Source organism: Corvus cornix, chromosome Z (assembly GCF_000738735.6).
Source record: "Corvus cornix cornix isolate S_Up_H32 chromosome Z, ASM73873v5, whole genome shotgun sequence".
Classification (NCBI taxonomy): Eukaryota; Metazoa; Chordata; class Aves; order Passeriformes; family Corvidae; genus Corvus; species Corvus cornix.
This window is the reverse complement of record NC_046357.1, coordinates 29281188-29303627: the sequence shown is the minus strand read 5'-3', so window position 1 is coordinate 29303627 and position 22440 is coordinate 29281188. Positions and strand designations below refer to the sequence as shown.

Sequence of the window (22440 nt, the reverse complement as noted above, 5' to 3'; positions counted from 1 at the left end):
GTTAACAGGCTACAAGAAACTTCAGAGTTACACACTAAGCAGTACAGAATTTGAAAAATATAAAACTTAAAACCTAAGGCATCAATGACAGAAACTCCAAAATCTGACTCAGAGGTAACATAGGCCAGTCAGGACATCCTTGCATACAACTGGTTGAGGGTAAAAGTTCTGGCAGAAGGTCAGAAGTCTAGTCCAGGTCAAATCACTGTATCCCCTTGGAAGCCTCTGAATACCAATATGAAATTATCTGAAGGGTTATAATGCTCTTGAATCACAACACAAATGTGCTTCTTTCTTCCAAATCTCCCTGGACTTCCTACAGCCTGTCCTCAATAACCAAAGTATCAAATCTGGGCAGAACACAAAGGATGTTGCCCTTGCAGTGTCCTTCTTCCAGAACAGCCTGTGATTTAAATGCTGCAAAGAGTGCAATTGTTATCAGTTTTCACCGTTGGTGTTGTTACGACTGTTCCCACTCATCCCACTCATCCATTTCACTTCATTAAAGACACAATGTAATCCCCGTCTTGCAAAAATCACACTGGGAGTGTTATAGCCAAGTCTTTTGCTTTCTCATAGCCAGAGGACCTGTCACCCAGTTTTAAACACTTTTGCCTATACCACAAAGAGAATCTGCACTGAACTAAATTAAATAAATTATTTTTATTTTGTTTTTTATCCTGAATTATAAAAATCCACTATAGAAGAAGAAGAGTGCAGTTAATGTTAATGATACCTCTCCATCTGCAAAATGCATATAGATCTCTGAAAATCTATCTTAAGGCCCCAATAGTGAATGGTAGAGTCATCTTCATTAGATCACAAGGGCTGGATAAAAATTTACATCACTGGTATAATATCAATGATTTAAAGGGGACGAGATCAGACAGAGTCTTCATGTTCATCATAATATTTTTATCTTTTGAGTTACAGAACATGATTCATTGCTGAGGAAAATATTTTCTTTGAGATCTTTTATATCTTGGCATGCAAATAATACAATTTCTACACTTTTTTAGTTGCCAATAATCTCCAATGATAAATGTACTATATATTTCCTCCTCACAAGGTGAAACTGCACTATCAAAATTACACTTTCAGGCAGTGAAATTTCAATCCTTTGTGCAGGGATTTTTAAAGCCCTTGGCAATATCTGCATCTGAAGTTATACAAGAATGAAACACTGCATAATGCTGAAGAGTTTAGCTAACAGTGTGAAGCTATTTTATATCAACAAAATTTTATCAAAATTAAGTTTGCACTCCTGAGCTGGGAGTTTAGTTTCAAATCTCTGATGTTGCTGAAGAACAGACCCAATTCTCATTCTTCTATTTTTCCTGCCCTAAAACAGGATTTTAGCAGCTATGCACCAGTTACATAAGGAAATATGCTAATGAAATATTAAAATTAAATAATTATATGATGTTGCATCTTGATTATCTGACATAAAAATCTAGGACTGCAGCTATGAATCCTGATTGCCTTTTTGTCTGAGTGATTTAGTGCTAAAAGTAAGTTCAACAATCAGATTTAAAAAAAAAAATAGAAGAGGGGAGGGAAAAAAAGGGTTCATTATGAGAACACTTTCCCACTGGAAAAACTAAAGACATTAACTTAGGACTGTTCTTGTTGCCAGCAACCCAAATGTTCCTACATTCCTTAAAAAAAGTAAATTCTAATATCATCTACCTTGAGCCATGGAAGACCAGAAAATTACATGTCTTAAATATCCACAAGGAACTCAGTAGTTTTCATGGTTTTCCTGGGACATAGAGTGCTGCGTCCAGCTCTGGGTCCTTCTCAGGACATGGACCTGCTGAAGCGAGCCCGGAGGAGAGTCACAAAGGGCTAAGGAACCTCTCCTAGGAAGACAGGCTGGGATGGTTGGGGTTCCTCAGCCTAGAGAAGAGAAGGCTTGAGGGACACTCAGGGCATCCTGCCAGTACTGAAAGGGGGCTACAAGAAGGCTGGAAAGGGACATATACAAGGCCTTGGAATGATAGGACAAGGGAGAGTGGCTTTAAATTGAAATAGGGCAGGTTTATATTACAGGTAGAAATTCTGTACTGTCAGAGTGGTGAGGTACTGGCACAGGTTGCCCAGAGAAGTTGTAGATGCCCCATTCCTGACTGTACTCAACATCAGGTTAGATGAGGCTTTGAGCAACATGGTCTAGAGGGAAGTGTCCCTGCCCATGAGAGTGGGGGGTTTGGAACTTGATGGTCTTTAGGGTACTTTCCAACCCAAACCCTTCTATGACTCTTTGGCCAATTCAAATACTGCAGAGAATCTTACTGCCTAATCACTGAGAGCATTAAATAGCCCAATAAGAAATATGGGAAGAGTTAGTGGCACACACCCAGAGACAGCAGGGACTCAAACAGAGCAAGGACTGAACATTTTCATGCTGTGTGATATGCTGCCTGCAGGAACAAACCTCAAACCCAGATTCGGCATTCCTTTTTTGCCTGCAAAGACACAAGCAGTCCTTAGCATTTCTTGCTGTGCCATTGAGGCTCACTGATGCAACAAGTTGTTAACACTCTTCTGCCACCAAAGCTTTAATCACGTAATTACCCTTCTGCATTCATACCTTGCAAACAGAAAAAAACTAAACAAAACTCTGTCCCCCACCCTGATAAATATCAGAAGAAACCATGCTTGAGATGAACTCAGCTACGTTAGTGAAAGCATAATAATAATAACAACAGAGAATTAAACCTCAGATGAGGAAATTCATCATATTGCCATCAAAATTTTGATATTTCTTAGTAAATGAGCTTGAAAACATACGTTATAAGACACGTCAGAGATTGAATACTGAACATCTGTTTATTAAGAAAACAATTAACTTTGTCTTATGCAATGGGAGAGTTGAGGTTCCTAGAAGTATAAACAAATGATCACGCACCGTGTCACAATCTTTACACAACACCCAACATGGAAAATTACAATGTAGAGACAACCTTAATTCTTCCAGATTAGAATTTCCCATTTGATGCTTTTCCATAGTTTTCATGCAGATTTCATGCTCCATTTGAAGGGCAGAAATCCTTATTAATATAACTAAACTTCTGCTTTATTGGACACAAACAATGTGTTATGTAGGACATGAATCCTTAATAGTGTAAGCACAGAAATCCTTATTAATGTAACTGATTTTCTCCTTTATAGCACATAATCCATGTTCTATAAACCATGTGCTATACAACATATGACCAGCATGTAAGGCTGGTTAAAGATAAGCTGGATCAGAGACACTTCCCCCTTTCACTCAGAGAACTGAGTATATAAAAGCTACTGAAGCAGTTCATGCTCGATCTCAAATTTGGACTAAAATCAAACCTAAATTCTGTCTTGAAGTCAAGCCATTTGGACCATGCTTTCACACTTTTTGGCTTAAACCAACTATTGTGAGGATATCCCTGAGCTTCTGCTACTTTTCAACAGGGGTTCAACCGTGCTGACTGCCTAAAAATGTGTGAGATTTTCAGGAAGACAAACTATGGACATTGTCTCACTAAGACAGGTAGAAGGTTCATTACCAAGCATAGACTAGGAGTTTCTCAGGACTGGGTTCTACCACAGTGGTGGAAATAATTAATTATGTAAATAACTAATTATGGATGATTACACAAAGAAAGTAATTTGCTTTCACTGCTGAGGTGTGCACAAACACAAACAATTTGTTTCTAGAAGGCAGTACTCCACCTAAGAGCCCTGGAACCAGGATAGCTGTTGAAGCATGGCAAGCTGATAGTACTTGCTATTAGCAAGGTAACAGAAATATTAGCTATCCACAGCCTCACCTGCCAGGCAAAGGGACACTGGAGGCCTCTCAGTAGTCTCGCCTGTGTTGGTCAAGTGTGGCCACTCTCTCCAGCGACAGCTGTGCTAGGGCGCAGAAGATCTGTGAGGCATTAGTGTACAGACCAAAACCAGATCAGATCAGAATGCAAGCTGCGTGCACACCTCCTGAGGTAGGAGGCAGCTGGAGTATATCCCAGTTACACTCTTTATATTCTTTTAATCCATTTTCACTACCAGATGCTGGACTTTAATATTGGGTAGAAGCTCAGACAACTGCTGGTCCAGTTATTTCAAAATGTCATGTTCAAAGGTTACTCCTAAAAATTCATTTCCAAATGAAAATGTGGCATATTTTTATTGGAAAAAACCCCACCTCATTTCTGTGTAATTCATACTACCCTCTCCCTAAGTAATTTCTGTACCCAGCTGCCATGCTGGGCTGAGGGCATATGTGTCTCAATTTAACAGATTGGATTTAAAAGTTAGCACAGGCTGGAACGGATCTGTGGTATCTGTCATCATTGCCTTTGAGCCCTGCCATAGCTCCCACATTTCCTGAAGCCCTAAACGAGACAGTGAATTCATCACACTTGTTGGAAAGCCAAGGCAAAAAGTCAAAAACAACAAACATGATGAGTCCATCCTTTCTGTCAGCCTCACCTAGACCCATACGAACTCTCTGGTGAAGCTGTGATTCCCTGGCTTGCTTCCCTAATATCTTGCAGTGGCACTAAGGAATAAATGTGACTGTGGGTTCATAAGCTAGGACATACAATTTCAAACTTTTATTCTGCATAAATAATCTGTTCCTACTCAGTCACTCAAACTAATTGCTCATTTTTCACTCTATTACATAAGAAATGAGCAAATATCATCATGGAGCTTTCTAAAACTTAAAACGTCTTCCATTTTACTCATACCTGCTAACAATAATTTGTGCTTGTACACATACCAGACAGAACATCTGTTTCAGTTTTCTTCTTTTCTGCATTTTTGCTTTTACTAGAGTTAGAGAAGAAATGAAGGTAACTTCTAAATAATCAAGTAATTAATGAAATATTCCAGCTCCTTTTTAATTCTTTCAACATTTATTGCATATTTCCAGCCATCAATCAACACTACTAGAAGACAGTCTTGTAGATCATCAAATCCATCTCTTTGTCAAGACAAGGTAATCTCTCTTTTATGAAAGAAGGGAAGGGAAGGGAAGGTGTGGGAAGGTGTGGGAAGGTGTGGGAAGGGAAGGTGTGGGAAGGTGTGGGAAGGTGTGGGAAGGTGTGGGAAGGAGGTGTGGAAGGAAGGGAAGGTGTGGGAAGGTGTGGAAGGTGTGGGAAGGTGTGGAAGGTGTGGGAAGGGAAGGGAAGGGAAAGGGAAAAAGAGAAAAAAAAGAGAAAAAAAAGAAAAAAAAGAGAAAAAAAGAAAGAGAAAAAAAAAAAAAAAAAAAGAAAAAAAAAAAAAAAAGAGAAAAAAAAAAAAAAGAGAAAAAAAAAGAAGAAAAAAAGAGGAAAAAAAAGGAAAAAAAGAGGAAAAACAGAAAAAAGAGAAAAAAGAGAAAAAAAAAAAGAGAAAAAAAGAGAAAAAAGAGAAAAAAGAAAAAAAAGAGAAAAAAAGAGAAAAAAAAGGGGAAAAAAGAAAAAAAAGAGAAAAAAGAAAAAAAGAGAAAAAAAAAAGAGAAAAAAAAAAAGAAAAAAAGAGAAAAAAAGAGAAAAAAGAGAAAAAAGAGAAAAAAAGAGAAAAAAAAGAGAAAAAAAGAGAAAAAAAGAGAAAAAAAGAGAAAAAAGAGAAAAAAAGAGAAAAAAAGAGAAAAAAAGAGAAAAAAAGAGAAAAAAAGAGAAAAGAATACAGCTCCTTTCTATGGCTTTATCCATCTTTTCTGATTCTGCAGAAAACACCTTCATCTTTCAAATGCATGCTACCTAGAATTATTACCAGGAAAAAGAAAACCACAGGAGAATGAACTCACAATTCAGATGTCCTGCCCAAAACAGGACTTCCTGATGCTAATCGTGAAGGTACTCCACCACACCACTAAAAACTGCAGTCCAGAGCCTTGACTGAGGTCAAATAATGTTCCTCCAAGTATTCTTGTTCTCCTTTTCTGCAGACCCTACTCCTTGCCATATTGCTCAAGGACTCAGTGCATTTCTAAGAGATTTTGCTACTCAGTACTCAGCCAGCTCAGCAAAGTCCAGATAGCTGCCAGTATCACAGAGAAATCCCGTTTGGCTGTAGCTCAGGCTGTATGCATCCTACTCACTAATGAGATCACCTTGGAATTATAACAGAAGACACCTCTGACTTTTCAAATGCTTCTACAGCAGTTTGCCCAACAGCAAGAAAAAGCCAACCCCTATCTACAGCTGGGAACAATTCAGTGGTCCAGAAGAGACAGCCACCAGTGAAAACAGGACATTAGGTCATTTGCCTGCAACTCGGAAATTTACTACTCTTTTTTTTTCCCCTCATGACCTATGTCACTTCTTAGAAACAGTTCTACCTATAAACATACATTAAATACATTATTGCTGGGGTTGTTCAGCCTGGAGAAGAGAAGGCTCCAGGGAGACTTCATTGTAAATTTCCATACCTTAATGGCACTTATAAAAGGGAGGTAGAGGAACTTTTTATATGGGCATGTAGTGACAGGACAAGGGCAATGTTTTGCCCTGAACTGAAAGAGGATGGGTTTACATTAGATATTAGGAAGAAATTCTTTCCTCAGATGTGGTAAAGCCCTGTAACAAGTTGCCCAGAGAAGCTGTGAATGATCCATCCCTGGAAGCATTCAAGGCCAGGCTGGATGGGGCTCTGAGCAGCCTGGTCTAGTAGAAGGTATCCTTGCCCATGGCAGAGGGGTTGGGACTAGATGATCTTTAAGGTCCCTTCCAACCCAAACCATTTGACAGTTCTATGATTCTATGATTCTATGATTATAAAACAACAATTTTTGACCAGGTAGAGGTTGTGCATCTCTGTCAACCAGTACCTTCTTTAAACGATCAATGACCTTTCTCTGGCAGTGTCACAGGTAGACAATTCCCTGTAAGTCCTTTCTTTTCTTAGAAACATAATCACAAATTTCTTTATTTGCAGAACTATTCTCACTAACTCTTTGCAAGATGCACTGTGCCACCAGAAAAAATCACCCTTATTTGTGCTTCCATCCTGAAGCATAAGGATTGGGTCAGACATGTGACCCAATGCAGATACAGTTTTGTTTATGTCTGTTCCAAGATACGTTCTTAGAGCACAGAGATAGGAACTGCACAGGGAACACCTCTTTTACTGAGCAAGACTTTATCCTTTTATCTACCACTATTTTCTTTGGCATATGATGTAAGTCACCAGACAGACCTTCATCATTAGAAACCCCTTGTCCAAACATTGCCCACATTTCTGTCCAAGATATCTGAACGACAGGACCTCTTATTATAAACCTAAGTTATTCTGAAGAGACAGTTTTGACCTGGCTTTGAGAGTGAGGCATCAAAACTGCCTTCTCCCTCCTCACATCAATCCCTAATAGTTAATGTATGAAAACTCTCTTTCAAGTGAATCCCATGTGAGTGTTGGAAGCCTAAATATGAAAAGCAGACTAGATTTGTCCCATATCACTGGTCAACACAACAAATATAATGAAATTGATTTGGAATCAATACAGAAGATAGTTGCACCATACCTCTCAGAAACTCACTGAATTATGACTCTTATCACAAACCACAAATGCAAGCTTGGAAAGCATCCTCAAAGGGATAAGGAAGCCTCTAACACTTAATATAATGTGAGCGTTTAATAGATGATGAGAAAAATGGATGGATTTCTCGCCTCACCTTCACCGTCCATTTCAACTTTGCACTGCTTTGCTGCGTGGGAGGTGTGTTTGAACAGGGACAGGGCTTGAGGAAGAGTGCACAAAATCCGAAATTTCAGTGTGGCAGAGTAGTTACCTGGTTCTATCCAGGTGCCTAGGGAACTAGTCACAAATCGGCTGATAAAAGGTTTTCCTCACCAGGCATTACAAGTCGACCAGTGTGTGTTGAAAGCCAGATACCTACCTTGTCTCGAATCCCTTGTCTCATAACTTCTCTTTCAGCCTCCATCTTGGCATATTTGGCTTTCCTCTCTTCCTCTTGTTGCCGAAGGGCTTCCTGTCGTTCCTCTTCTTTCTTAGCAGCATCTGGGTCTTTCTCCTCATCCCCACCCAGCATCTTTCCCATGTCTTTGGTAGCCCCTAGAGAAAGCACAAGCGAAAATCAGCCCGGTAAGAATGTGGTGAAATCTCTAGGATGACAGCTCTCTCCTTCCCCACGCTCAGGGCCATTTCCTTCTGCATCTGGAAAGGCTTCTTCTTTCACTGAGGAGGCAGCACACTCTCCCCCAAGGCAGGAGGTGGACAAAGCACTCAACCTGATCAGGTAAGTTACCTGACACTGGTGGGAGAAGCACAGCAGCACAAGGAAGACACTACATCTGCAGGTTTGTATGATGGCAGCACAGTTTGTTTGCAGTCCTGAAAAGGATAAGCTGCCATCCACACCATTTTTTCATTTTATCAGCTCAGCCAAGTGACTGAAGATTGATTTTGAAAGGTCATTAATGTAATAGGCAGGTAATACTTCCAGAACAAAATGACACCAGGGCTGGGAAAGGAATTTGAAATCTTGATTGCAGGGATGAGTAATCACAGTCTTAATTGTTGTTAGAAATTACACATCCCATGACAGGTAGGACCACATGGCATTAGTGAACAGTTGGAGTTGATGAATTCTAGGCTCCTACTGTGGATCGGAAGGAAGCAGCAGCTCTGCATGTCTCTTATCTGTTCTTGGATACCAATGCCTGTAATGCCTAGTACATAGGTGGGATCCTCTCTTTGTCTTGTTCTCTCTCTACTGCTGAATACACACTGTTGCCAAATTTTCAGTCCCTGTGTGTTCCTGAGCTTTTATGCAAAGCCCTTGCACAACCATGCAAATGAGGAGATTTCTTGCATGCCCCTCTATCCCCAAGGAGCTGCATAAACCCATTTACCCTCTATTTCAGAGACATTTTCATTAGCAGGTAACTGTCAATCATCCAACCAGGGAGAAAAAAAATTGCTGAGAAAAGGGGAAGAGCATGTACTGTGATACAGCATCATTAGGGCACTGGAGGGCTGCAGCAGGATCAAGCCTGGTTACATGGATAAAGTGAAAACACATACCCTTTGGAAGCAGTGTTGGACCTTGCCTGTAGCAGGAAAACATTCTGAATCTTTTACTAAAAGAGATTCCTTCACCCTGGAAAAACACTGTAGGTCCTTAGATGCTGAGTCAGGGCACTTCTACATTGGCTCACTGATGGCTGAGATTTAACTGAATTAATCTGGGACAGCCTTGTTCTAACACAACAGTCACAAGTATACATATTCAACATCTTATTTGGCATAAAGCAAAGATTTCTGGCCTTTGCAAGTCTTGGGCTGGAAGGAGACACTATCAAAGACGTACCAAAAAATTGTTTGTTAGCCTTATCAAAGGCTAAGTGAAGGAAAGAGGTTCTCACAACCCCTTATAAGTTACCCTTATTAATTACTCTTCAGTGTCTCAACACTGCTTGAGGACCATGTTTGCTCTTTCTTTCCACATCACTTCTTGGGATAGTGATTGTGAAACCTCGGTCCTTAAAGGAAGAAGCCTCTGCAACCTGTCAGAATGATTCCTCCTGAATTGCCCCAGTGGTGGCACTTATCAGATTAACCATTGCTTCCAATAACCACCAAGGAATTTGTAAAGAGGTAAGCAGATCACTTTTCTCTCCACATTTCTTTTCCAGGTTATATATTTTCCCAGAACTCTAAACTGAAAGCAACCCTGAATAAAAACACCCTCCAACCCACCCCCAAAATGTGACAGAGAAATGCCCCCTTTACATTCCCACAGAGAAGCATGGGGATACTGGTAATTTTAAGCCTTACAAGATCTGGTTGTAATACACAGGAGTTTTTTTGCCAGGTGGGAAATAACAACAGTAAACATGACTGTCTCCATTCAGCTGCCTAACCGCAAACCTCTTGAAACTTCCATCATTAGGGAATCTGTGGCTTAAAACAAAAAGACACCTAGGGACCTCAAACAAACCCCACCTGGAATATTCATGGTCCCTGTCTACAGTCAGCCTTCCTCTACTACCATTTTGCATCCTTCATTGCAGGATCAGAGTAGTACAGAAATTCTTGCATATTGACAGAAAATTTACCCAGACCATCTGGTGATTTCTTTCCCATAGTGGAAGGAAGGCTAACTGAAATTTTAAGTAAGCTAAAATTTCATAGCAAGTGAAAAGGAAATACAGCCTAGTTGGGTCACGCATCCGTACTGCAGGAACTTCTCTAAGCAGCTTTATTGTGCATACATCATTGATCACAAATCTCACTAACACCTTTAATTTCTGGGTCCCCCCCAACATTTCTCCACTGATGATCAAACTAATTTGGGTTCAATAATCTATCAAGTTTATTTCTTTTTAGCTTCTCTCCAGTTAGAGCTACGCAGACAGTATAATACTCTAGTTACTTAGGAAACAGAATTCAGCAGCAAAAAAAGATTTTTTTTTCCTCTAAGCACTACTTCTAGGCTATCATTAAGCTATAATGTCAGCTCAGCTCATCACATAAGAAGTGAAATTGCATAACTTTCTTTTATTTCTTAGACAAGACCAAGATTTTAAATACTTAAGGCATTTTGTTCTGCAGCCATTCAGCATACAGGACACTTAAAAGAACATGAATGTAGTTTCAGGATCCTCCTAGATTCTCTTAATTCACCTCTGATTTCAAAGTCACCTTCTAAATGTGCAAAAGGCTGCACTGTGGTATCATTGTTAAATAATTGGAAGGAAACTTATCATGAGAACCAAAAATTTACACTACATTTTAACTAAGGAGTCCTGCGTTACTTTTAGAAAAGCTTTTTTTCCATTTCCTTTGTTATTCATCCTAAACTGTAGACTTCGTTGTTAACATTCCCTGGATAACAGCTTCTGGTTTTAGCAGTTCAGCAGCAAAGGTTCCAGAGAATTCATCTCCATGTAACTGAGGTGCCTCAGTAATGGGCAAAAGCAGAAAGAAAGAGCAGTTGTTCTGTCCTTAAGCCCACTTTCGAAGCTTCCAAGAAAACAGAGGAAGGACACACTTACTGAATCTGTCCATATGATAAGCGTGGGGTTTTTTGTCTTTATTTTGTCTTTTTGTCTTTCACACCCCAACCATGACATATACCTTGACACAAAGAGAAGTCAGAGACTGCCACACTATTCACTAATCAGTAAGAAGTTTCAGTCAACATTATTTCTAACATCTTTAGACAAGGCTACAGAAAGAAAACAGAAATGGCTATAGCTCCAGGACAACATGTGCCATCTGTCATCTTTCTAGCTACAAACAGGCCTGCCCTCAAAGGATAAAAACCTTCCATATGGAAAACCATCCCAGAAGTGGTGTGTTTCGAAAACAAGTGGCATGGTAGTTATTTCAAAGTAACAGTAATTCCCTTAATCCATATGAGCTAAATAGCTAAACCATCAGATGTTAAGCCAAATACTATGGGTGCACTCCGATATAATGTGCTGGTTTTGGCCAAGGCAGAGTTAATTTTCTTCACAGAGACTTCATGTGGGTTGCATTTTGGATTTGTGCTGAATAGAATGATAATAGACATGTTTTTGTTACTGCTGAGCAGGGCTCACACAGAGACAAGGCCTTTTCTGCTTTTTGTACTGTCACACTGGCAAAGAAGCTGGGGGTGAATGAAAAATTTGGAGGGGACATGGCCAGGACAGGTGGCCCAAACTGACCAAAGGGATATTCCAGAACAGTATTTAAAGCTGGGTGCAAGAAGGAGGAAGGAAGGAACATCTGAGTGATGTCATTCGTCTTTCTAAGTCACTGTGAGGCGTGAGGGGCCCCTGCTGTCCTGGAAATGCAAAACACCTGCTTGCTCATGGGAACCAGTGAATTAATTCCTTGTTTTACATTGCTTGCATGTGTGGCTTTTGCCTTTATCTCAAACCCACAAGTTTTCTAGGTGGTGGGGGAGCAAGTGAGCAGTTACAGAGTGCTTGATTGCTGGCTGGGGTTAAAACACAACATATGCTTTTTGTATGAGTTTTGCTGGGTTAAATTGTCATTATGCATCTCAAAAAGAGTAATATGGTTGTTCAGGTATGTGTGGGAGACATTCCTCAGTGAAACAGCTGAAAAGCAGGTCATCTGTTTGGAAAGCAGTTTTACAGTAAAGGCCTTGGGGTTGTGGTAGACAACAAGCTGACCATGAGCTCACAATGTGTCCTTGCAGCAGAGAAGGTTAAAAGTCTTCTGGGCTGCATTAGGAACACAGTTGTCAAGAGGCTGAAGGATCCTTCCCATCTACTCAGCCCTTTGGTGACCAAGTTTGGAGTGATGTGCCCAGTTCTGGGCTTCAGGATACAAAAGAGAGATGGCGTTACCAGAGTGAGACAGCAAAGAAGTGAGATAGCCATCAAGACATTTAAGATACTCAAAGATCTTTGATACAAGAAGAGCCTGAGAGATCAGGGACTGCTTAGCCTGGAGAAGAGAAGGTTCAAGGGGTTTCAGTAGTATGTGTAAACACTCAACAAAACAGAATGAATACGAGGGAATCAGACTGGTACCCAGTGACAGGAGAAGAGATAATGTGTACAAACTCAAGTACAGATAATAAAATTTAAACATAAGAAAAAAATAAATTGAGTTGCAGAGTCACTTTGGAGTCTCCATCTGTAGAGACATAAAAAAATTAATGAGCCACAGCCCTGAGCAACCTGCTGTAGGTAACCCTGTTTGAGAATGAGATTGGACTAGACAACCCTTGTAGATGAGCACCAACCTCAGATATTGTGTGACTCTCTGAGACCTCACAAGTAAGTGGTTTAAATAACATCTGAAAGTGACTGAAGTTAATTTTGCAAGGAAAATGGTGAAGAGTACATGCCCAAACATATCCTGCATCTGAAGAAACGGAAATTCTTAATGGCCAGACCTCTGTTACAGAAGTACCACCAACTATGACCAAACCCCTCAAAAGCTGACTGACATCAATCCAGCTTTCACCCATAAAATATAAATTCGCAAATCAACTTGCAACAGCAGCACTGAATTTGCCACTTGATAAAAAAATTGTCCTAAATATGGAAGGCAAAGTTGTGTGCTGGAAAAGCTACAGGGTTAGGATTACTAAGGATGACTTAAGTAGAAATAGGAACATCTTACGCCTTCTTAATTAATTAAAGAATGATGGAAATTTGCACACACCGTTGTTTCAGGTAAGGTAAATACATGAAATCAAAAGCTTTTCCTTTGAACAAATCTCATTTCATACTGTAGACAAGCAACACCCAAACCTGTCTTTCAAAATGCCTGCATGTGTGTATGCTTAGATCAGAGAATAGTGCAGAAGTTGTCCCTCTCAATCACAGGTTTCAGAGGAAACAGCAAGAGGTATACCTGAAACAGGCATGCGCTGAGGGAATTTTACAGGAGTTTTTTTTGGAAGTACTATTTGTGGCTGAGCCATATTTAGACTGGACAGGACGACTGAGTCCTCAGAGTCTCTAAATCACAGTATGTCTTTTTAGCACATCATCCAAACATAAGGAGATAATCACCAAGTACTGTTCTGGAGCAGGAATGGGTCACTCATTTTTGCAGAATCACTTCAGAACCTGAACTAAGTACTTTTCATTGATATCAATGAAGATCATCAAGACCATGATATACAGCTTATGTCTGAAAAAACAACCAAAACATCTGACTTCCTCCTGCTACAGTTTCAATAAAAATGAAACAGCCCTTCAGGAGGGTATTGTGTAACATTCGAAAGTGGTACTTGCATGAATAAAAAACCATGTTTATATATTAGTACAGAATAGCTCCAAAGGAACCATCACAAATTATTAATTAACTGTAACTAATATACCTGCTGAAATGGATTAGTGATTCCTCATGCAAACAAAGAACTTAAGCCAAGTTCACTTGAGGAGCTCATTTGAGAAATCCCAATATCATGGAGAATGCTATTTTCTGGTCTTTTTGGTACTGTAGGGATCTCTGATAAGAATCATTAACATTGTGTTAAATGAAGAAACTCTCAATGAAATTCAAAGCTCAGAGTAGACATGAATAGCTCTCTCTGCTTACTTTTCCTAATCCACTCAGCACAAATCTTACACAATAGAGACAGGACACATTTGTATGCACCTGTGCTTCCTGGAAAAATCTATGAGTAGATGCTTATTTCCAGGTCAGTGAGAAGCCTATCTGCTTCAGCATTAACTTTTCTGTGATACGGGAAAGATACTGGAAGGATTCAGTGAGGTTCATTTAAACATATCCAGTGATGAGCCATGGGTCCTGTGCAAGTTACACAGTGTCAGAAGAAAAAGGGGTAAGAGGGAGTAGAAAAGGAGCACTGAAAGCTTAGTTCACTTTGTTTATAAATTAACACCAGTGAAAAAACATCTGCTACTGGGGACCTTTGCTGCAGCCATTCCCCCTCCCCAGACTCAGCTTTCTCTCTCTCTGGTATTTTACTTCAGTCTCTCCCTCTGAATCCAACCCAGACAAACTGTACTGCCAAACAAAACTGTTTTTCTTGCAGGGAAACTGGAAAGCTGAGCAAATTGTCTCTAAAGGTACATGAGATATTTAAGGATATCTGGAGGTATTTAGAACTCCAACTATTTTGAAACATCACCACTATGGTAATGTTTCACTTGCAGACACCAAGGTAGACTTTAAGGGCTGACATTGAAAGACCTTTTTCCAGCTTGGTACACAGCCATATGGAGGCACTTTGAATTTTCTAGAAATAATTTTTCCCACATTATTTGAGGTAGTAGTAGGTTGTAACATGTGCAAGACCTATGTTTCACTCTGCAGATGGGTATTGAAGCCGAAAAGTGAATGAGGTAGATAGCCACATTAACAGAAAAATGTTTTTCTTACCTTACAAGCTGCTGAATACTCTTTTTTTGCAGACAATGGAAAGCACGTTTTTTAGAGCAAGACTTTTCCATCCTCATTAAAATAATTTTTTAGCTAAAATCTTAGTCTCCATGTTTTTATCTCTGCAAAGTCTCCACCTCTGCACAGTGACAGCTGCATAGGACAGTACACTGCTTGCACACAAACCAACATCAATCTCCTGGTACCAGTACATTTGTGCAACAAATCAATAAATCCCTTTCCTATTGTCACCTTCTAGCTTACAACCAGCAATTCATGTTTGTAAGTGAATTCTTCACTTAGTATGTTATTTATTTCTTTGCACTGGTGTCACATCCTTTTAATACAACTTTAACTAAAACAATAAAGTTCCCTATGAAATCTATGTGGAGACATCATTTTCAGGTGGCATTCATTTGACCGCATCTTAGACCTCCAGTCACAATATCCTGGACCTTTGGAGCTCTTATTTTTCATGGAATCATAGGATCATTTAGGTTGGAAAAGACATTTAAGATCATCAATTTTGACTGTCAACTTAACACTGACAAGTCCACCAACAGCCATGTCCCTAAGTGCCATGTCTGCACATATTTTAAATGCCTCCAGGGATGCTGACCCTACCACTTCATTGTTACAGTCTGCTCCAACATTTCAGAGAATCCTTCTGGTGGCAAAAGTTTTCCTCATATCCAATCTAAACCTCCACTGGAACAACTTGAGGCCATTTCCTCTTGTCCTGTCCCTTGTTACCTGGGAGAAGAGACCAACACTCACCTGGCTACACCCTCCTTTCAGGCAGTTGTAGAGAGATAAGGTCATCCCTGAGCCTCCTTTTCTCCAGACTAAACAACCCCAGCTCCCTCAGCCACTCCTGATCAGACTTGTGCTCCACACCCTTCACCAACTCCATTGCTGGTCTCTGGACATGCTCCAGCACCTGAATGTCCTTCTTGGAGTGAGGGGCTCATAATTGGACACAGCACTCGAGGTGTGGCCTCACCAGTGCCTCACCAAGCACAGGGGGACAATCCCTGCCCTGGTCCTGCTGGCCACACTATTGCTGACACAGGCCAGGTGCCACTGGCCTTCTTGGCCACCTGGGCACATTGCTGGCTCATGTTCAGCTGCTGCCAATCAGCAGTCCCAGGTCCTTCTCTGCTGGGCAGCTTTCCTTGCCACACTCTGCCTTCAGCCTGTAGCACTGCATGGTGTTGTTGTGACACAACAGCAGGACCTAGCACTTTGCTTGTCACTTGTTATTGAGGTTTTTTAATTGCCCATCACAATTTCCATTTTGTAACAAACTAGAAACCACCACTGGGCTGATACATATCTGTTACTGAAAATGATCCTATAGGTGTTTTACCAGGTTGAAGCAGGTACTGCATTTTATATTCAGATTCTGAAAGATGTCAAACACTCTTGATGGCCTGTCAGTTGCATCTCATTTGTATTCATCAGAGTTAGCATCTTTCTCGTACTCTGCCATTCACTTTCGATTTAATATAGTTAATATCTCTGAGGAGTGAAATTTTCACTTCAGTTCATCCATTAGCTTGCAAACCTCTTCTGCTGAAAAAAAACCAAACCAAAACAAACAAACAAAAACACCAAAAACCAAAAACAAGCACACTTCCTAGCTGAAATCATTAATATTCTCTGATGGCCTCATTCATTCTCTTTCTGCTCTGTGACCTTTCATGAAAACTACAAGGCAGCATGAACAATTATTTTCTGATACACAAGTGTATGCCAAATAACTATAAATATCATATGACACCATTTCATGTTGAGAACCACAAGATGGTGGTACATGATGAGATGATTGACACAAACATACAACACAAGTGTGCAAAGGCAGAAGCTGCGGGAAGGTTATAAGCTACCTCTGACTTGGGCAGGATAAGGCTTTGCAGAAGAAGGAAACCTAATTTCAGTTCCATACATAAACACGTCTCACATTCTGCATGAGGCTGGTTTCATTTTCATCTGACTGCCACATTCTGCAATACTCAAACCATGCTGAAGCACTTCTGACACTGCCTTTGAAGATACGAGGGCCGTTAGGACAAGCTACTGCTTCAGTCACTCATAAAAGTAATAATTGGATTGATTGGAAACAGATTGTCTAGAAATGTAATGAGTTCACATAAGCAAGTCCTGTTGAAGATGAAAACAGAAAACTGGATGAAAGAATTTTCAAACATAGTTTTATATTCTAGTTTTGTTATGCAAGGTTTTGCTTCCGTGTGGATATGTGTTTAAGTAGCACACCTGTAACTCCAAACTTGTCATACAAGGAAACACCTGATGATGCACATGCAAAGGTCAGTGTTAGGAGTGTCAATGTGTCTGGGTCAGCCTGACCCAAAAATGTGCCTTGGGCTGGGGGCACACCATCGGAAAAATGCAGTGGACCACCTTGATGGCTCAGATCCCTCTAAGGGTAGAAGTTAGGCTTTTGCTCACACATACTTCACACAGATATTTTAACAAACAGGTACCGTGAAGGAGCACTCTCCCTCCCCCATTCCACACTGATGCCTGTGTCCACCGCAGAAGAGAACCAGACTGTAAGTCTTCAAGATCCTGCAGCTGTGCAAGGAGGGGCCTGGAGGAGGTATCTTTGTTCCTGAGACCAACACGCACAGCAGGCAGGTCCCTGAGACTCCTTTTACCTTCCTCCTGCCAGTTAAATCCTGCTGCAAGGCAGCAAGAGGAAAAAGCAAAAAGCTGGAAACAAAAGCAATCATCAGTCTTCGGCACCCAGCACTAAGAGAATATTCAACCACTGTGCCCCCACTGGCTACAGGCAGCTTGCACAGGAAGAGAAATGAAAATGATGCAGACGTAATGGGGGTACCAGACTGAGCTTCCAGCTGAAGAATGCAAACCTGACTCCTCTTTTGGAGGGATCATTACTACTCCAAGATACCTGGAAGGCCACAGTCTTTTACTTATGCTGCAAAGTCCGTGCAACCCTAGTTAAAAAGCACTCTGCCTTTCTTCGAGGGACATTGTATAAATACATTTCTAGATGCACTACATGAAAACAGCAATCCGCACACTGTTCTTTAGAACTACTACACAAATCTTTTCCCTAAAAGACAAGATGATGCTTCTTATTACTTGGTAAGGAGTTAAGAGACAACTTAATATTAAGAAGATTTACAGCAGTTAAGGTAAGTTTCTGTTACTGCCTCTATTCCAGAGCTGCTGCATGCACCTTTGGGAGGCACTCCCATTTCTCCTTCTCAGGAATTTTGTTGATCTTCATTGTTTGCATTGTAAAGCCTCTGGATGCAGGCAATTTTGAGCCAGATCTACACCTGGAAGGGTGCAGTCCTATTTTCAGGGGAACACTCCATGCAACCCCACAACCATAAGGCAGGAACAACTTCCTGTATAACATAAATGCAATGGCTTCTGTTCCTTTTTTGATCAATAATCCCTGGCAAATGCTTGTCTTGTCCTCCTGACCCCTATGACCCAGCTAGGATTTAGCTGTAAATAATCTCTGCACAGGTTCCCTTTCTAGTTCATGGAGGTCTACTCCAGCTAGTCACAGATCTTGGGATGAGATTCTTCAGGCCAAGTGGAAGCATCTACTTTAGGAGGAGAATTCTCCTCTGGACTTGCTCGCCTGGGATCTACTGATGGAGAAATGAACGTAGGCATCTTGTTCACATGAGCCCACCTGCATTGCAGCATTCTGGCATTAGTCACATGCAGCTTGTAGCTCCAGAAGAAAAAAAGGGAACTGGAAAGCAGATCTGCTTGCCACAATATTTATTTGCCTGTGATTTATGATTGTTCCAGCCCTGCTTTCCTGCTTCAGAGAAATTATTCACTTCGGCACAGAAAGAACAGCTGAATTTAAAAAAACAAAAAAAATTGCTAACTGTGTAAATCTCTGCTGCTCTAACAGATTTCCTAAATTCATCCTGGTGACAGATTCCAGACCTTCTCTGTTGCCTTGGAAAATGATGGGCTTCTCCATGGTTTCTGACTGACAAGGATGATGAGTCTATGCAGAAAGCCCAGAAACATCAGTCTGTAAGATAATCCTGCTGACTGGAATCTTCCCGTCGCTTTAAAGAAAGGCTAACAGAGACTGGAGCAACACTATACAACAGTAACTTTGGTGGCATATTTAGTACATATACATAGAATATTTCTCCATTGGCAGCCGGTGCAAACCTATCTAAGGACAGCTGTGAGACCAAGGAAGTCAAGAAGAACATGACTTCTCTCTGGTGGGAAGCGAGTCACCTATCTCTGCTGCCATGGAGGGGCATCAAATGCTGCTCCTATAGGGACTTCCAAGTTCCAGATTACTCACGTTATACCTGGGGCAGGGGTGGAGGAGGATGTGGACTAGATGACCTTTTAAAGGTCCCTTCCAACAAACTATTCTATGATTTCTTACCAGATATCTTCAAAATATTAGGTTAGCACCAAAGCCAGATGAATTTGTTAAGTAATACTAAGAGCAAGAGAACTTTTTTTTTTTTAACATTAAAAAAAAATAAATAAAATAAAGCAAAGTAAAGCAGAAGACCAGACACATTAGCAAGATATTACGGCTGCCTCAGTTGCTTCCTCAGGGACTTGGGCGGGACATTGCAAACTGTTTCCTTGATCCCCCACAGATTTTCTAAGGCATGTCTCCTTGAAATAGACTAAAGTATTGGCAGGAAGAAAGGACACGGCATAAGGGCACTGGGACTAGTTACAAGCTAAACGATCACTGAAACACAACATCGTCACACAGTGAAGTTCTAAAGAGACTGCAGTCAAATCTTCCAAGAATCTTCATTAACTTTTCCCATGTAGTTGAGTTCTTATGATGAGATGTCATTGGGAACTTCTACATAGCAGCAAGAGATGTTTAAACAGCTCAAGTAGAGCTTAGCTGGTAGAACTACTTACATAACAGAAAAGGTAGGAACTCCTTAGAAATAATTACTTCACCTTCACTTATTTTCTTAATATAATTCAAGAAATGTGAATGCTTGGTTGTGGAGGGCTGTGAGCACTTGGCACAAGAGCCCTCTGCACTCCCTTGGAGGAGAGAGGCCTGATGCCAAGACGAGTCTCCCCACAGATAAGCAACCTTCCTCGGGTCATGGTGAGAAAGTGAAACACCCCCAGCATGCCTTGTTTCTATATGGTAATAGCCTGTACCCAGTTGGCTACTCGGTTTCTACCCACCCCCTGCCTTTCTCATAAAAGGCCGCTGTTTCTGTCCCTGACCGGCGAGTGTTTGTTCCTGGCTTTCTTTTGACAGTAAAAGCTACCTCTGTGGAATAGCCAAACGAGGCTCCTGTCTCTCTGTCCCCAAGTTCTGCTGAGCTGATTCACAAGAGCTGGAATCACTTGTAGCTGAGAAATCGCTACACTTGCTGAAATCACCTGTGGCTCAGGGAAGTTGCTAAAGCCTCTGGAAAAGCCTTTCCCTGGCAGGACACTTTTTCTAGGAAGGTCGCAACACACCGGCCCCCTGCCCCCTGAAGGCGATCCTTGCTAACAGAAGCATAGCAATATGCTGGTGCTGTGGTGCTTCTTGGTAGCTACTGTGATTTCAGCAGGATGATACTACAACAGAGAAAAACGCTCTTTGGGATGGGCTTTTACTCAAGTCAGGAGTTTGTAAGTCTCATATTATTGAATAGAATCAAGTTTTCCTTGAAGAAATGTTAACATAATTTCTGTCAGTGATCTGTCATGTTTTCTCAAGTCTGAAGGCCAGTAGGCAGGCTGTGAGTGGAGGAGACAGGGTTTCATAAGAAACTGTGGAACTTCCATAGTGAAGAAGTAACCAGTGATTGCAGACACATAGTGCCCAGGAAGAACTCTTTAAATTTGTGTTGCTCTCAGCAGTTTCTTCGTATACCCACAGACAGAAACATAACATACGCACTCACGCACACACACACACAAATATTGTATCTGCTAGCCAGAGTAGCTCTCTCTCCTCTCTCTGTAGCTTGGGTTATTTCAGTTCTATGTGGGAGTTCCAGCCAGGATGCAGCACTGATGGAACAGACAAATCTATCTGGAAGAAAAAATTAGAGACTAAATGTCTAAGTGTGCCTCCAGGACTTTCAGAAGAGAAGCTATCAAAAAGCCATTACCTTCCCCTAATTAAAAAACAAAAACAAAAACAAAACAACAAACAAAATACTTCAGAGATGTGAGTTCTTGTCAAATCACTAGTTTTGTAACCACCACAGGCTTATTAACAGATTTGACATCACATGACATCATTGAGGATTCTTTGTCAATGCCACTTAGTGGACTATTTTCAGAAAGCTGCAAAAATGAAAAAAGTTCCCAAAAATAGGAGAAGAAGCAGTGCTGGAGTACTTGGTCCCTTTCAAGTTCAAAGCTTTCAAGAGATCTGAGATGTCAAAACTCTGACATGAGAAGAAAATAACTGAAGTCACTTTCAGTCTAAGACTTACAGATTTATTTGAAACAAAGTAAGAAAAATCAATGGCAAGGCAGTCATTAATGTATTACATTGTTTCATATTCTAAGAGACTGGATATGCAAACATAAAGTTGAAAATACTTTTTTAAAAATAGAGAATAAAAATAAAACAAGAGAAATAACTTATAGGAAAGGTCTGCTGCCCTGTTGATCATGCTTCAAGAATGATAATTAGGTAAGATGTGTAAGGTCCTTTTCAAAGCTGCCATAGTTTGGTTATTCTGTGATGGTTGTCTCTCACCTACAAGCCTTAAAATCTTTGTCCTGGCAAGATGCAGATTCTGTATGAAACGTTTGATCTGCCTAAACTTCCATACATAAGTTGCCTTCACAAGCATGTAGCTAAAGAGTGTCAGAATGTGAATCCCTATGCCTCTGGAGTCAGGAAACACAGGTCCCATATTTGCCTGTGGCTGTTATCTCTTTTCATATACACCAGACTGTGGCTTAGCCTTTAGTGTTGATTAACACAACCCTGAGCTCCACATCATTATCTTCCCCTCTGTGAAGGTGACTTCACACTATTTTCATTCCTTGCAAATGCTTTTCAAGGATCTCATTATGCAGTTTGCAATTCGGGCCTTTGAACACCTCAACAAAAAAACTACCTCATAGATTGTGAGTAGTAAATCTAATCTGACACCCAGAAAATCCATCTCTCAGGACTAGTCCATTTCTTTCAAACATCTGGAGTGAGCAAGAAACATCTTCTATTCCCAAAACAACGCATGTATCACTTCTGTTGCACACGTTCGTTCCTTGTAGGTAAGCCTTCTCTTTCACTCCAACATTTGTGATTCTGGGTCCTGAAGACCCCTATGGGTAACACCTTCAACACAAAAGCTGTTTTTTCTTTTTACATGGACAGAAACAGATTTGTGAGACAGTTCCCCAGCTAGGCTTCATCATTTGTTGACAAGTCTAAGGCCACTCCAGCTATCTAAAATTATTGAAGTCTGTGCTTCAGCTTTGCTCTCGGTGCTGCTTTCATATCCTGGTGTCTTCTTCAGTCTGCATCAGAGTGGGAACTGCACAATCCATTTTGAATATGCAGATCTCAGTATAAATATTCTGAAAGGAAGGTAGGTAAATTTTCTTGCAGAATTTTATAGTAATTTGCTCCAGGAGAC

The 22440-nt window shown here is 40.7% G+C and overlaps 1 protein-coding gene across 2 annotated transcripts in view; it reads right to left on the bottom strand.

Moving 5' to 3' along the window:
• CPLX1 (complexin 1) overlaps positions 1–22440 on the bottom strand; it is a 111332-nt gene that overhangs the window by 34937 nt on the left and 53955 nt on the right. For both annotated transcript variants that reach the window (XM_010400068.4, XM_039567064.1), the window contains exon 3: positions 7866–8041. In XM_010400068.4, the coding sequence (XP_010398370.1) occupies positions 7866–8041 (176 nt within the window). The remainder of the gene's footprint in view (positions 1–7865; positions 8042–22440) is intronic.